Source organism: Pseudopodoces humilis, chromosome 1 (genome assembly GCF_049639895.1).
Source record: "Pseudopodoces humilis isolate 2021_Gansu_Grassland_sample_001 chromosome 1, ASM4963989v1, whole genome shotgun sequence".
NCBI lineage: Eukaryota > Metazoa > Chordata > Aves > Passeriformes > Paridae > Pseudopodoces > Pseudopodoces humilis.
Genome location: NC_142200.1, coordinates 36805928 through 36821664, shown reverse-complemented (window position 1 = coordinate 36821664; position 15737 = coordinate 36805928). Strand labels below are relative to the sequence as shown.

Genomic DNA, 15737 nt, shown 5'->3' with positions numbered 1-15737 from the left:
GCATCCACCACAAAGGGCCAGATTTATCCCTGGATTCTATAACTCCATTGAGTATATGTGAAATGCAGCCAGGATGAATTTGGTCCTTTCTGTTGTGATTGGTAGATGCGACCATGTGGGAAACCTTTCCTGAAAACTGAGAGGGCTTCACCCGGGCGCCGCAGCCTCCGCGCCTCAGCACAAGCACACTCTATTTTGCTGTTTATCTCTGAATCGAGGCAGCTGCCCGGGATGAAAGGGACGGCTCGGAACGTCTCTCTGACACGTGAGACCGTCACGACAATAGCCAGGAGCGGGACCGGGCTGTTCGCCGGGCCGGGCCGGGGGCTGCCCTCCGTAGCAGCGCCCCGCCGGCCACCGAGCCCCGCCGCCGCCCTCCGCACCCGCGGCCGGCCCTGCGGAGCCTGCGCACGGCGGGGCTTGCGCTGCGAAAAGCCATCTGCTGCTGCAGCCCGCCACGGGCTGCCACGGCGGGCTTCCAAACAGGCGCCCGAGCGCGCAGCTTTGAACCCATCGCTCTCTCCCGGCTTGCTCCCTTTGGCCGGGCTGTGCTCGAAGAAGTGCTCCGGGTAACTCATTTCCTACAGCCAGCATTTTATTCACGTGCAAAGCCCATTCCGTAACAGCAGAGAAAGTGCAGCTCATGCATAAAGCACCAGCTGGCTCAGGCTACGGCGGCAGTAACAATGCAGGAACCCCAGCCCCCTTCCTCGGCAGCAAAAGTCACGCAAAGTGCTCCGGGATCGCAGCACCAAACTCTCGGAACCGGACTCAGGATTTGGGCTAGCGCGTGTATCCTCTGCGGTTCCTCCTTCCCTAGGGCTCGGGGATCTAAAACTTAGCTCTCCTCATGTACTGACCCTGTTTGCAGAGGTTTAATCTCTTAAAGTTACAGAGAAATTGGAAAGGCAGTTGCACAGCCGGGACAAAGTGGAGCCGATGTTCTGAACCGACTTGTCAACACTATGCGGACTTACTATGCTCACAGAGAGATGTTCGTGTTTGTGTGTGTGTATGTGTGTGTACACACATACAAACGTGCTTTTCGGCTCTTTGACACATGAACTGCGGGGCAGACTTTCTGCCGGTTTGTGGCGGGCGCGATCTTTCCCATTAGCAAAAGCCCTGGAAATTCAAGTCCCCCACATCAACATCCCCGTCCACGCCGTTTCTCCGAAAAGATGTTATGGAAAATGCCTCCACCACCCACCCCCCCCGCTCCAGCCGCCCGCCCCCAGCCTACTCCAGGGGTTTAATTTGGGGTGCCTGAGGGGGAGCCGGTGTGTGTCCCGGCGGCACCGCTCCGCGGCGGGCGGCACTGTGCTCCCCAAACCCCAAACCCCGGCAAGTGCCGCTGCCCTCCCTCCGCCTCGCCGGGGAACTTGGTGCGCGGCTCGCCAGAGCGCAGCGCCCGCTCATGCAACACGCCGCGACAACAGCACACACCAACAGCACAGATAAAACACCTCGGACGACACAAAACACGAGTCACCTTGTTGCAATAGTAGGGGTCCAGGCAGGGGGAAGGTCCCAAACAAGGCGTATCAGGAGCGGCTGCAGGCTGAGGAGGTGGTGAATAAAATCTTACGTCCATTTCACTAAAACATCAAGCAAACTCCTTTCCTTTTCTTTTGGTCGTTAATGTTGGTGCAAAAAAAAAGGGGGGGGGGGGGGGATGAGCGTGTGTGTATGTGTGTGTGTGTGTGTGTGAGTGTGTGTGTGTGTGTGTGTATGTGAGGGAAGGGGGGGGACACACAAGACTGAGAAGAATAAAAAAAGAGGTGCCTGACTTCAGTAGTCAAACACCTTCCCTGCCTCACATCCGTTTGTGGTTTGTAAAGAGAGAGAGGAGAGGAAAAAAAAAAAATCTCTTCCAAAAAAGCACCGGTCTGCAGATGTCTGCGAGAGAACCCACGAACCCTCCTTCTTCTACGGCAGGGCAGGTAACTTCGAGTACTTATTGTTTCCCCCACGCATCGGCACCGGGGCGCTCGCTCCGTGCGTGCCGCTCTTTATGGGAGTCTCGGAGTTGGTTCGCTTCTCCCTCCCTCCCTCTCGCTCGCTCCCTCTGTTCTTCTCCCGTTCTTTCTTTCTTTCCTTTTTTTTCTTTCTTTTCCTTTTTTTTTTTTTTTTTAATTAATATTGTTATTATTTATTTTCTTTGGTTTGGTGGAGGTGTATTTTGGTCACCCACCACAGCGAGGGCCCTGGGGAGGACTGGGGGGGAGGTGGCGACAGCAGCCGGGCCCCCCGCGCACCCCCGGGGGGAGCGGGGCGCCGAGGCGCTGGAATGGCCGCCCCGAGCCTCCCGGCTCTCTCGGCTCGGCTCTCTCGGCTCGGCTCGGCCTGTCTCGGCTCGGCCTGGCCGGGCCGGGTTGGGCTGGCAGCGGCAGGGGACGCACCGCGCTCCGCCGCGGAGCCGCCGCTCCGAGCGTGCCTCACACAAAGGGGCCGGCGGGGAAGGGCCCTTTTGCGCCCGCCGGGGCCGGGAGCCGCGGAGAGGGGGCGCTCCCGCGCCCGCCATCCCGCCGCCGTCGCTTCCCTCTCGCAGCGCCCTCCGCCCGGCCCCCGGCGCCGCCCGGCCCCCGCCCGTTACTATGGCACCCCCGCGCCGCGGGGCCGGGCCCGGCCGGGCCGGGCCGCGCCGCGCCGCGGGGGGGGGGGGGAGTGGCAGCACGGAGGGAGCGCGGCCTGGGGCTGCTGGTGTGCCCGTGGGCAGGTTTCTTGCGGTGCTTCCGTGAGACCCGCGGAGCCGCTTCCGCGGACGTTTGGCAAAGTTGGGGTCGGGCGAGCCCTCTGCCCTGGCAGCCCTCTGTGGTAGATGTGGGTCGAGCTGCCAGCAGAGCCCGTCGTCTCCAGTCGCAGAAGAGTGGAAGCTATCGCCCAGACTTTGTGGTGGCACAAATACGCTGTGATCCGTGAGCGTGTCCCAGAAAACAGGAAACAAGTTGAAAGTAAAGTGCGCCCGTGAAATATTTCGTCATCTGGGGTCTACCTCATTAATCATGATGCTCAGGCCTGGTCGTACAGAGTGACACCAGGCACAGGATGAAGGAGGGACATTTGAGGAGATGGCCTAACTGTGAGGGGAGGAAGGACAAGCAAATGGGGTAGGGAAAATTAAGGGGAGCTCAATTAGCAACAAACAAGGGTGCTGACAAAGGAAAGTTCAGAATCCAGTGGGATGCAGGAGAGGAATTGATGAGCATAACAAGGTTTAACAGGCAAAAACAATGAAAGAAAAGGTGACTTCAAGACACCATGAGCAATCCTACTGGGTTTCCTGCTGAGTCTCCAGTAGTCTTAATCAGGGCAGAAAGGATGGAAGAGAAAGAGTACAGGAAAGACACTATGCTGAGCTTAGATAATGCCCAACAGAGGAATTGTGTTATGAAAAGAAAGGAATGTCTTTCTCTCTTTAAATAAAAACTAATTACTGAGTGCCACACAAACAAGCTGAGATGATGATGATTAACAGGAATGGTTACATTTATCAGTACTCATGAACATTTCCATTACAAACCAGTTAGGATCTAAGATTTGTAATGCATGTTGTCACACAAAACTGTCTCCTCAACACTGAAAAAGAAAAAAAAAAAAAACCACTGTAAAGATTTCAAGGGCACTCAGTATTGAGGGGGAGAAAATCACAAATTTCAGATGAAGAAATCACTGTTTGTGTGAGGATATACATATGTGTATATGCAGAGAGAGATAATCTGCACCTCTGATACTTTGATATTGTAGAGTCCTTCAAGATAGTGTTAAGTCATGACTTTCTTCCATGTCTAACAACCTGCTTTCATTAAAGCTTAATTATCTGGAAAAAAATACGTAAGTAATGCAAATGAAACTCTAGAGAAAACAAGTTTGAAGTATTATTCCTATTTCAGGATTATTTGATCAAAAACATCTCTGAAGATACTTGGTTGTCAGTTCAACAGAGTTTAAGTTTGATGGCAATAAATGTTTTTCTTAAACATGCAATTACAAAAGGATCTCAGTTGCTTTCTTTTTAATAATGTTTGAAACCCTTCTGGCCTTGGAGAAAAGCTTGAAAACATGACCTAGAAAAAGCTCCAGAAAGCAAAGGAAAAGACATTAACATATTCCAAAAAACAAAAAACAAAAAAAAAAAAACAAAAAAACCCCAAAACCAACCAAATAAACAAACCCCAGAAAAAAAACCAAACAACAAAAAACAAAAAGCAAAAAAAACCAAGCAAAATAAAACAACAAAAAGCCCAACAAACCAAACACCCACCCCCACACACACACAGAAAAAAACCTAAATCCTCATGATTTTTTGGCATCTGACTCATTATTTTACATGTTTGGGATTAGACATTTTGAAAGTTAAAAAATCCTAAAAAAGACTTTGCTTTGCAAGAGATGTGCTTGACGCCTGACAGATATATCACTGCTGCAAATGGCTGATATGTGGACCATAATTTGACAAAGGGAATGGGAGACAGATTGCAAGCTCCGTAGTGAAAAGCTGCTGTTAAGAAACTTGTTATTCATGGACAGTGGATTAGTTTTCAGCCTGTTTTGGGGAGAGGTAGTAGAGATATAGCAATTCTAGATGAGTTGATGTAGGCAACCAGTGTGTGCAGACGCATACAAGTGTATGCAGGTACAGAAATGGTAATGCAGAGCTAGAGATGTCAATAGCAGAATGACTAGAACATCTGATAATAAAAAGGAGAGAATTAGCTTTTTATTTGTGTGAAATATTACTGACTATTGCCTTAAGAGGGGCTTCAGGTTCCTCAGAGTCTGTAGGAGTTTACAACTGTACCGTTTGCTTTGCGCAGCACTTCAAGTTATTTTCAGTACTTAATGATGCAAGCCCTGAGAGTTATAAAATTTTTGCTGCTACTTAAAGAGATGATTTAATCATCAAGATGGTAAAACACCTGAGATTTGTGGCAGTTATCTGTACAGTTTGTAAAAATTAAAGATATATATATATATTAATCTGTTAAGCATTTTTTTTTTTTTTTTGTTTGGTGGGGTACATTTTCCCTAGGGTTTTCAGAAGAATGCATTTGTGGAGACCAGAACTGTAATTGTTAATAATATTGTAGGTTATGCCTATATGGATAGAGAAAGAAAGATAGAGAAAGAAATTTATCCTTTTGCAGGATAAATCAATGGTATATCAAACTTGGCCACTTTAGCTCATGGAAGTGCATTTTCCAGAAAAAAAGAAGTTTAAACAGATTTAAAAGAATGAATCAGTTTTTAGAAGCTTAAAAGGAAGGAACATTTGTTCAGAAGGGCACTGAGTTTTTAAAGCCATTCAACATTCAACTGAATGTCTCTAAAACAGTCTTGAAAAAGGTTGCAATACCAGCATATGAGAAGAGTGTTATTGCCTTTCTCATATAAATAGGAACAAATGCCTTGAAGAACATAATCTTTATCTGCCAATACTAAAAAAGTTATTCTTTTAAATGTTGTCTGCTGGAGTTAGAACCATGCAGTGTAAATACTCTTCATGCAATGCAGAACTCGTATGGCATTCTGTGCCAAACAGCACTGTGGACACAAGAGGTTTTCACAGCAAACTGGAGACCTAAGGAGGTCATTAGATAGACAAACCATAAATGGACCAGTAACTCCTCTGGGCTGAAAATAGCTAGAGGTAGAGACATAGGGGTAGGGAATGGTGAGAAGTATTGTATACGTTTGCCCTCAGTTCAGGCTGTCACAGCTAGAGCATCATTGGAAGCAGAGTACTGGTAGGACAGACCCTCGGTCTGAACCAGTCCAGTCAGTGGCACGGACTTATTTGAGAATGCACAGTCTTTGAAGTGGTCAGATGAACAGAATTAAATGGAGCAAGTAACTGTGTCTGATATGACAGGCTATTTTCTTGTGTACCCTACTGTCTGACCCAGCTGACCCAGGTCTGTCTAGCATGTTGGGGGGCCATTAGCAGACATAACTCAGTGAAGAGAAATAAACTTTCTTTCTTTCTTTCTTTCTTTCTTTCTTTCTTTCTTTCTTTCTTTCTTTCTTTCTTTCTTTCTTTCTTTCTTTTTTTGTTTCTTTCTTTCTTTCTTTCTTTCTTTCTTTCTTTCTTTCTTTCTTTTTCTTTCTTTCTTTCTTTCTTCTTTTTCTTTCTTTCTTTCTTTCTTTCTTTCTTTCTTTCTTTCTTTTCTTTCTTTCTTTCTTTCTTTCTTCTTTCTTTCTTTCTTTCTTTCTTTCTTTCTTTCTTTCTTTCTTTCTTTCTTTCTTTTCTTTCTTTCTTTCTTCTTTCTTTCTTTCTTTCTTTCTTTCTTTCTTTCTTTCTTTCTTTCTTTCTTTCTTTCTTTCTTTCTTTCTTTCTTTCTTTCTTTCTTTCTTTCTTTCTTTCTCTTTCCTTCTTTCTTTCCTTCTTTCTTTCCTGTTTTAAAAAGAATAGTCCAACATTTTCTTGTTTAAATCTCACACATATATACCCAGTTTTATTTGGAGCAAATTTGGACTATATATATATATATATATATATGTATATATATAACAAATATATACCCATATACCTCATATATACCCAAATTTATTTGGAGCACTAGATATCTGATTATCTATTAGAAAGAGCAGACTTCCTGATTTTCCTAGAAAGAAGGAAATGTGAGACTGTGATGATGGCTTAGTATTTATTATGCATAGGCTAGGCACCACAAAAATATCTTCATGAGGCTGGCTCTTCTTTAAAGAAAAGTTTTCTCCTGCATATTTTTAAAAAGACTTGGTTTGGAAAATTGTTTTGCTTCTTGCTTTGTGCACTGTACTTTTGTAGCCGGGAGATACAGATAAACTAAAAGAGGAGAAACGAGATTTTGCTGAGAAAATCCCTCCTGCTGAAATTTTTGATTTACTAACTAACTCACAGGACTGTTTATCTTTCATAACAAAGGTCAATGCTCGTCAATTTCTAGATAGTAGTTAAGTAGATTATAATAGGAAGAAGGGTCTGTCACTTTTGTGTGGATGTCCTGTTTCATGTTCTTAAACTGGATATGACACTTGGATTTGGGAAGATGCAAATGATAATGATATTAAGATTGCAGAATAGTTTAAACAATGTAATTTATCTGGTTGTTTCATCAGAATGAATTTAAATTCTTTAAGAAATTGATTAATTTTAAGTGTTGACATTTTGTGTGTGCATTTATAAGTGAGCATAAATCAATGTGAAAAAAAAATCTTCAATATGGTATAAAAGCTTAATAGATGTAATATATATTTCAGAGTATTTAAATAGTTTGTAAGACTACCTGATAGTGTGTCAAGCTATGAAATGTGTAATGAAAGAGCTAGCTATTTTTTTTATTTTAGCCGTTGCTCCTGTCCTGTTTAATTGGTGAAAATGATGGGCCCCAAATGATCACGTGTATGAAAAGAAATTGTTCTCTGTAAGGAAGTACAAATCACTTCTAAAAGTTAAAGAAAGCCCCTGACTTCCCTTTGCTACAAAGCAGAGAGAAAACCTGAGTATTTCCATATCTTCTCAGACCAAACAAATGATACACAGCCAATTTAACACTGGAGGAGGAATTGACACATGGGTTGAAGTGTGTTATGCATCTCAGAATAGGTTCCTACAACTCATCTGCCATTGCCCACAGTAGGTATTAAGCACAAAATATCTCAGAGAATCAAGAACTTAAATTACCATGAAAGAAACACAAAAATGTAAAATTCACCTTGCATATTTGCAGCTTTGATCCATTCCCATATGTTTCAAAGACACGGCCAGCTGGTTCAATTCAAGTTACCAAATTAAATGTGGCCTTGTAGACATAGGTAAGTTAGGTCAGTCTCAAAAGAAAACATTTTACTGAGCTTTAGATTATTTCACATGGTCAGAGAAACAAAGGGAAACATGAAGTTCCTTTTATTCTCTTCCTGTATTTTCTATCCTATCAAGGATTTTATATGAGCTACACTGTCCACATGGTTTGCAGGAAGGCTGAAAAATTCATCACAGTGTGCTGTATGCTAGTTAACAATTGCAAGATATACTCAACTGCTAAGGTTGCCAATTTTCCACTCTTCCACTTATCTTGTTAAATCAATCATGAAACATCCAGAAGTATAAGGGATCAGGAATTTTTGGTTTCATGCTGTTTTTTCTGAAGTGTACTAGAGTCCTGTACTGGAACTTCAGAAACTTAGATTTTTTTAAAGGAAAGTTGTGTTTTCAACAATTTATCTTGCAGTTTAAAAAGATGTCTAAAGGCATTTTGGTTTCTCCTCAAAAAATTGAGGATTCACATAAGTTGTGTAAATGTTATCTAAAGACTGCATCATATATAGCTGTCTTGAGAATAAATCTGTATTAATGGCTGATATCATTAAAAATACCCATATATATTTGCAGGTATTTTACAAATGTACATATGAATATATCAACTGAACAGTCAGGAGAAAGAAAAACAGAACAGAGGACTGGTCACAAGCAGAGGAAGTAATAGTCTGTATCAACAGTTTATCCATAGCATTCAACAGGGAATTCTCATCTGCAAGACAGATACCAAGCAGATGATTAATTAGTTTTCAATTCAGAACAATGATTTCATCCTATTTGATATACTCCCAAAAAGAGCTGAATTGCCCCTGCATGAGTTCCCCTGACATGAGGAGATCATTACAGGCTTACTTAAAACCTCTTCTTTTCTGTTTCAGATGTCTTTTGCTGCAGATTTTTTTTTGTTTTCATTTATATTCACAAGGTTTCTGTGAAGAGAGGGATGTTTCTTAAATCTCCAGGCAAGGTAGGTGTTTCAACAGGAGGCTCCCACTCCAAAGCAGTGGGGTAAAAAAGTGGTTTGTGTACATTCTTTTATGATAGTTTAATTAGTACTTCAAGCTCAGAATTATAGATGTTAATAGAGAGAGAGGTCCAAACTCTATTCTTTCTGAGTACACGTAAGTATAGTAAAGTTCACAGAGTAAAAAATGCTTAGGGCTACTTTATCTATTATCTCATTTTTTTTAACTAGAAAAAGTAAAACTACTTGCATGAATTTATTTTTCTCTCTTAGGGATTTATGATTGCCATCAGAAAAGTACCACACAAGGGGCACAGTTGCCATTTCAAGTGCAAAAGGTTGTGACTGAGATACAGTAAAAGTATGTTGGGAGTTTCCATTAGAGCTTCCTGTTGCAGAAAATAAATCCCATCCCATTTACACTTGATAGGCTGATAGAGATACTCCATCCACATGTCATTTGCAGTCAGTTTTTAAGGGGCATGATAAACTTGTTGCAACTGCTGACTTGAGAGCAAAATTTCCTTCCTTGCTGAGATTTTAGCATTTTTCTGGTGGATCTCTAGGAACTTCAGATCCCCTTCCTTATAACTATTATAGATTTTTTTTTTTTTATCAACAGAGCTGTCACTCTCAAGTCTAATCAAAACTCTCAGTCTTTCTTTTCTGGGTTTTCTAGTTTGACAGTTTTGTGTTCAGCTTTGTTCCACAATAAAAATAAAAAAGCTCTGGGTGTTAAGGAAGTCCTTGGAAAACTGTAAGTGATAGAGTCAGCATTTACAGAACATATCACAACAGGTCTGACTGACCTTGGCAGCAATAGGAGATCACAATTTCTCATGGATGAGCTTTTCTTGAATGTCTGTCTTTTATGCTGTATAAGGCAGAAATACCTTTTCTGGGTCAAGGCTACTGCTTTCTGTTTCTCTTACTCTTTAACAGAGATTGTCTACTATTGTCAAGTATTATCTGTTTAAGGAATTTCTCTCAATCCCCTGTGTCATGTTCTGTGGTATCTTAAGATAAATCTACATCACTGGTATTATTTTATAGTCTTACACTATTTTGTTGAGGATTATTTGTTTGAGGATTTTGAATGGTTTACTTTTATCACAGTCGAACTGCAAAGATTAATGTTTGTGAACATCCTCCAAATCATCTCCCTTTACTCTGGCTACCAGAGTGTAATCAACACTGTTTTCTTACTGGAATGGCCACTGTCCTATTTTTTTAGCAGTTGGCAGGAGTACCAGTTGAAGGGAATGGATAGTCTGTGTTGGTTGTTTGTCTTTAAAAATGGGCTCTTCAGTAGCATGTGTAAGTATAACAGAGTTAAATATACATATTTATCAGATGCTATGAAACATGTGGAGGGGGACTCCCTGGCCACATTTGAAATGATCGAATTTCTAACAATTTGTTGAATGTGTATGCATTTATTATAGTTGTGTGTAGACAGTTGCCTGACTGAATAATAATTGACAATATGACAATACTTGACACTGACAATAATTAAGTAAAAAGAAAGAATAATTTGAAATAAAAGAGAATGAAAAGAAACTCAGACTTGTTCACAGTTGTAGAATATTGGAAAAAAGCCCCCACTATCCTCCTAAGATACTCCTCCCCCTCCTTGCAGTGGAATTTCCCTGCTGTGAAGTTATCTTGAGAAGACACAATTTGCAATTTGCCCAAGAGGTCAGCAGGCCCAAAGTGCTGCACCACAGTGTAAGAGGTGGTTTCAAGGCTGACAGCCCCCTGGAAGGAGGATCTTCAAGCATCTTACTTTCTTTTGAATAAAGTGTGACCTCCACTGGTCGTTGCTGTGTTTAGGAAAAGGGGAAAAAGTCCATCGTGGAATAACGCCCCAAGGCATTTTGTGGCACAAATTCATGCAGTGTCAACTGCAAGATTCCTATTTAGTTCACTGGAGAAATATGTAATAGGTATTTACATATGTATAAGTGGAACTGCATGGGGGCAGGGAGAGAGCTGAAGCATGTGCTTGCACTTGCTGAGAGTCATGCATGTCCTACATCTGCCTGCCTGTCTCTCATGAGCATGATTTGTAAGGTGTTAAAAAATAAAAGTAAGAATATCTGATTGCCAAGACTAATACATGCATACTTTTGCTTCATTTTTGTCACTTTGTGTTTCTATAATCATTAAAAAAAATGAAATTATTAAAAAAAAAAAGAAAATCAGAGGGAAAAAAAAAAACCCAAAAAACAAAAAAAAAAAACAAACCCCAGTTTGTCCAGGGCAGAATTCAACCCACAAAGAGAATACAAAATGAAATAACCTTAAAATAGAAAGTAACTTTAAGGAGAAATGTGCCATAAAGAAGAGGTTTAAGGAATCTGGGCAGAAGTCATTTTTGCTACAATGCCTAGCCACACTGAAGAGAGTAAAGGGTAGGAAGACACAATATTTCTGAATTTCCGTGTCTTTGTGGTTTTAAGTCAGACCCTTAACCTTATTTGAATATAGTATTTTTGTAGTTTAATACATTTCATACAGAATGTATAAAGAAGATTTAATAACTATCTCTTAGCTGTGGTTTATCTCTACCTCAGAGAAAGCTAAAATGAGTTTCTAGTGAAATGGCTGAAAGAGCATGCACAGTAAGTCTTCTATCAAATTGTTTCCAGTCTTGCTGATTTGTAAAAGATCTTTCAGAAAGATTCTGGCTTTCTATGTAGAATGTTAAAGTTTGATTCTGTGCCCAAAATTTATAAAGTGAACCACAAATAACCAGTGAAAGTCTAGCTTTCCATGTTCTGTTTTTTAAAACTCCTGAGATTACTTTGCTATCACGTGGAATTTGTGCTAGTATTTAACTCAAGTTTTTCCCTCAAAAAGAAAATTATATTATAGTGTATTACATATTTCTGGCTGTAATAGCAATTAAATGTCTTGGAAGAAACAAATCAAATCCCCAGGCTTCTCTGCCTTTTTGTTTTTCTCCTTCAGAAGTGCGTCACAGATAAAGGACTAACTTTGTGAACATACTCCTGGGGTAGTAAGGACAAAAATGAACAATTCTTATGTAATTAGTCACCAGACACAAGTGTTCCAGGATAAGATCTTCTGAAGTACCATAGCAGAAATATAAATGGAATACTTGGAGTTGCTGTTGTCGGCTATTAAAAATGTAAGTATTTCTGCAGCATTTCAGGTTCTCTGGATAGTTCTGCATCAAACTAAGGCATTCTTGTGACATTGAATTACACAAGGGCAGTTAACTGCTTTCCTCCTGCTCCAGGCAACAAAATCAGGCTGGACCAGGCTTGTGTTTGCCCTGCTTCCCTAGCCTCTTGCCTGTCATAGGTGGTATAATGGCATTTCTTACATTTGAAAGTGCTGAGGTGGTTATTCAAATTTTTAATAGGTGCAGTTTCCTAACATTCCAACTCCAACATTGGAGTGCAGTAAACTTGAACTGACTGGGCATCAAAAGATATAAACCAGCAGTGATAATACAATAGGTCTCATGGGATTCTGAAAAGCTAGGATCTCCTGAAAGCTCAGTCTACAGCCCATGTGTATTATTGTGCGTCTTCCAGCAGCTTCTCAAAGTGCTCTCCACACCCAAAAAGGCCAGACAGCCTTAACCTGTTGGAAAGAAATTTGTTGGGGTACACATGTTTTCACACACAGCTTAAGGGATATGCTCCCATAATTACTAGCACTGCTTGTAAGTCAGGAGTTAGTGCAGACACAGCATCCAGGTGTAGGGTGTTATTACTAGTTCTGCTTTGGAAACATACTCAATTGTGCCTCTGTGCCATCTGGCATTTCTGATTCAGGAGAATCTCTGTATTTTCCTGTCTTCCTTGAACACTAAAATCAAGGGTCAAGGTCTGCTTTTTTTCTTTTGTACAGTTTGGTTCATTTGGGAGTTGTTCCTAGCATAACAAAGCTGTGGTTTTACAGTAAGCTTCAGCAAATTTAAATCTGTACTGCTGCTGAAGATGGTCGTACAGCTCTCTTTTCCTTCCCGCTCCAGATGCATATTCTGCTGTCTCCCTAGGGAGAATGAACATACTTCTGGCTTCAAGGTCAGCTGTGTCAGGAACCATCTGAAAATTAGTGTGTGGCTCAGATCTCAGGTGGATCATTTTGATATATTTGATCTGGATGACTCTGAGGCAGCATGAGAACTGATGATGAAATGAGAGGAGTATTTACCAAGGTCTGAGGCAAGGAGGGGGAGGAAGGTGGTGAGTGGGCCTGCCTCTTGGCACACTCCATACTTAGGGTAGCTTAAGCCAATAATGAAACAGCACCTAAGAGTCTGCTTGCTAAACTTGGAGGTGAAATGTGTTTCTGGTATTAAGGAAGACCAAACACTGGAAAATTCCAATGCTTTTTTTTTTTCTTTAATTAAAAAAAAAAAAGATGTTATATGTAGTGTTATTTCCAGAGAGCTTGAAGCAGAGCCATCATGCAGGAAAAATAAATAATAGATATTGAGTGGAAACAATAGTAAGAGCTAGACACCTCACATAGATCCAATTCTCCTCACCTCACATAGTTTTCCAATTTTTTCCCATATAAGTATACTAGTTTTCACTAGAATGTTCTTTGGTGGGAAGAATGTTGAAAATACTCTAAAACACCCCCAAAAATTATCAAAAAGGTACGCACAATTTATAAGTTTCAACTGGGATAAAAACTCATTGAAATAAATTTGTTACTAACTTTTTTTTATTAATCAATCCAATCCTTCTTCCTGTAATTTTTACCTAGATAGGCCCATGAAACCTGTAGTACTGGAGAGGAAGTAATGCCTCAAAGTTACTCGGCATGTGAGTTGGGAAGGGAACGGGGACTGTAAGGGGAAAGGAGGGGGAATGGGGGAAACATGGGTGGATGGATGTGAGATTATGCTGCAGCTGAGACTGAAATAAAATTTCACCTTAAAATGGGGTGGCTGCTGCTTCTATGTAAGTCTTGGAGGTAATTCATCTGCCACTTGATGAATTGGCAGGGTTTCTTTCCAGGTTCTCTTTTCTATTCTCCTTTATGCTTTGTATGTGTATACATATGTGTGAGGTATGTGTATGTAATTTTCAAGATGTCTGGCCCCTTTTTTCTCCTTGGCTAACTTCTGAAATAGAGCTGTCAGGATGATTCCGGCATTTGGAGCCGTATTCTTCCTGACAGAATATAACTCTTTTTCACAGTTTTCCTTTTTTATGGCTTGAAGTCAATGGGAATATTCAATGCAACCTAAGGTCAGGTTCCTGAATTTGAACACAATTTCCCATGAGAACTAAAAGGATGAAAATTCCTTTAAGATAGGGAAGAAAAAGTGGAACGGTAATGTAAGGACAAAACACTTGTTATGTGGTTTTAAATAAGCAGCTTGAAGAGGTTTCAAATCTAGGGGGAGGTGAGCTTCATTTAATCTGTCCAGGAATTTAACAGCAGTCACAGTGTTATCAGTCATTTGTACAAAAGGGTTGAGCTCTCATTGCAACTGGCTGTGTTAGCAGTCTTGGAATTCAGTAGGCCAGCTGCAAGAAGATACATCAGATGAAGTAATTTTAAAAATGTATTGAAATATTGCATATGCAGTCATATAAACCTATATGATGTGGCAGGATTTTAAGCTATGCCTTAGCTATATGACTGTATTTATAGCCATGGGCTCTACAGAAATACAACCACTCATTTCTAGAACATAGAAAAAGGGTCAGTTATGAGCTGAACAGGTTTGACTGATTCATTTATATCTGATCAATGATACTATTTGATGCCTTGGGAGGCAGAGGTTATGAACATTCCGTCAACAAAAAAATTTTGTGATACTGAAAAGAAATGGTGATGTTCATTTATTTTCTGCAGAGGAAGAGGTTTCATCCCTGTGCCCACCTCCACAGAGTGGAAATTCACAGAGACCTAGTTTGTATCTAGGCAAAGTTTATCATATATCAGTGGAAATTTTAGATCTCTCTAATATCAGTTGTACTTTGAAAAATCTAAATTTTCTTGTTTTACATATTTCTGATGTCAAGTCTTACATTTTGCATTAGTGAAATAGGATGAGAATGAAGGTGTTGCTATTTACAAACTCTTTGAAGATCTAAGGTGCTGTATATATATATAAATAATCACTTTCATATGAGTTTGAATGTGCTAAAAATGCAGTACATTTCATTGGTGATAAGTGTCATGATCAATGAAAAATCTGAATATTAAATTTAGAGGAAAGTTTTTTTATTTTTCCAATGTCCCTATATATTTCCATATAGAAATATATATTTCCATTAAGAAAGACAAAATATGCTTTATTAATGTAGTTTTTCAAGCTCTTTTTGCTTCCCCAAATGTCAGCTGTCAAACTTTGTTGCCATCCTTGGGAACAACTAAAAAGTGAGACATTTTTGTTCGGAGGCATTTGCCTTCCAATAAGAATCCTATCTTATCAATGGTTTAAAAAAAGGTTTTAAATTTAAACACTGTCTAAGAATTATATCTTTACTATGATGTAGAATTGCAGAGAGTAAGATAAACTCTACTGAGTAAAACATGCTGTAGGTAAGAAAAGTGGAAGCAGTCTGGCCCGTGGCAAGATGACCTACAAAAAATCCAGTTTTATTAATAATGAGAAGTCCAATTACATTTTTTTTTATGAAAAACCTATTTTACAGACTATTTAAAGTCTTGAATGTGCCTCTGCTGATTTTGTGCTCTCTCTTAATTTCTTTAGTCTTTCCATAACAATTATTTCTATCCTGTTTTCAGTCTGCTTCATGTTCCCTTGTCTTACCTCTCTCTCCCCCTCCTCCACATCTTTTTCTCTTTCTCATGTAATCTCAGAGCTGCTAGAAAAAACGCTGCTTTTTTTTTCTGTGTAATGTTGTTCAGCTTTAGCAATTTTCCATTTCACTTCTTTCTTGTTATACTTTTTCCACTTAATATTTTGGGAGAAAAATTATTCTATTTTAAGTTGAGCCAAATAAA

The 15737-nt window shown here is 40.5% G+C and overlaps 1 protein-coding gene and 1 long non-coding RNA gene across 3 annotated transcripts in view; one reads left to right on the top strand and one right to left on the bottom strand.

Moving 5' to 3' along the window:
* The window catches only part of TOX (thymocyte selection associated high mobility group box), a 216039-nt gene extending 214409 nt beyond the window's left edge, over window positions 1–1630 (bottom strand). For both annotated transcript variants that reach the window (XM_005517133.3, XM_088055531.1), the window contains exon 1: window positions 1493–1630. In XM_005517133.3, the coding sequence (XP_005517190.1) occupies window positions 1493–1594 (102 nt within the window). In that variant the 5' untranslated portion in view covers window positions 1595–1630. The remainder of the gene's footprint in view (window positions 1–1492) is intronic.
* Window positions 1631–1813: 183 nt separating this feature from the next.
* The window catches only part of LOC148185055 (uncharacterized), a 53439-nt gene continuing 39515 nt past the window's right edge, over window positions 1814–15737 (top strand). Inside the window, exons 1-2 of the long non-coding RNA XR_015774424.1 lie at window positions 1814–1943; window positions 8680–8768. This is a non-coding gene — a long non-coding RNA (uncharacterized LOC148185055). The remainder of the gene's footprint in view (window positions 1944–8679; window positions 8769–15737) is intronic.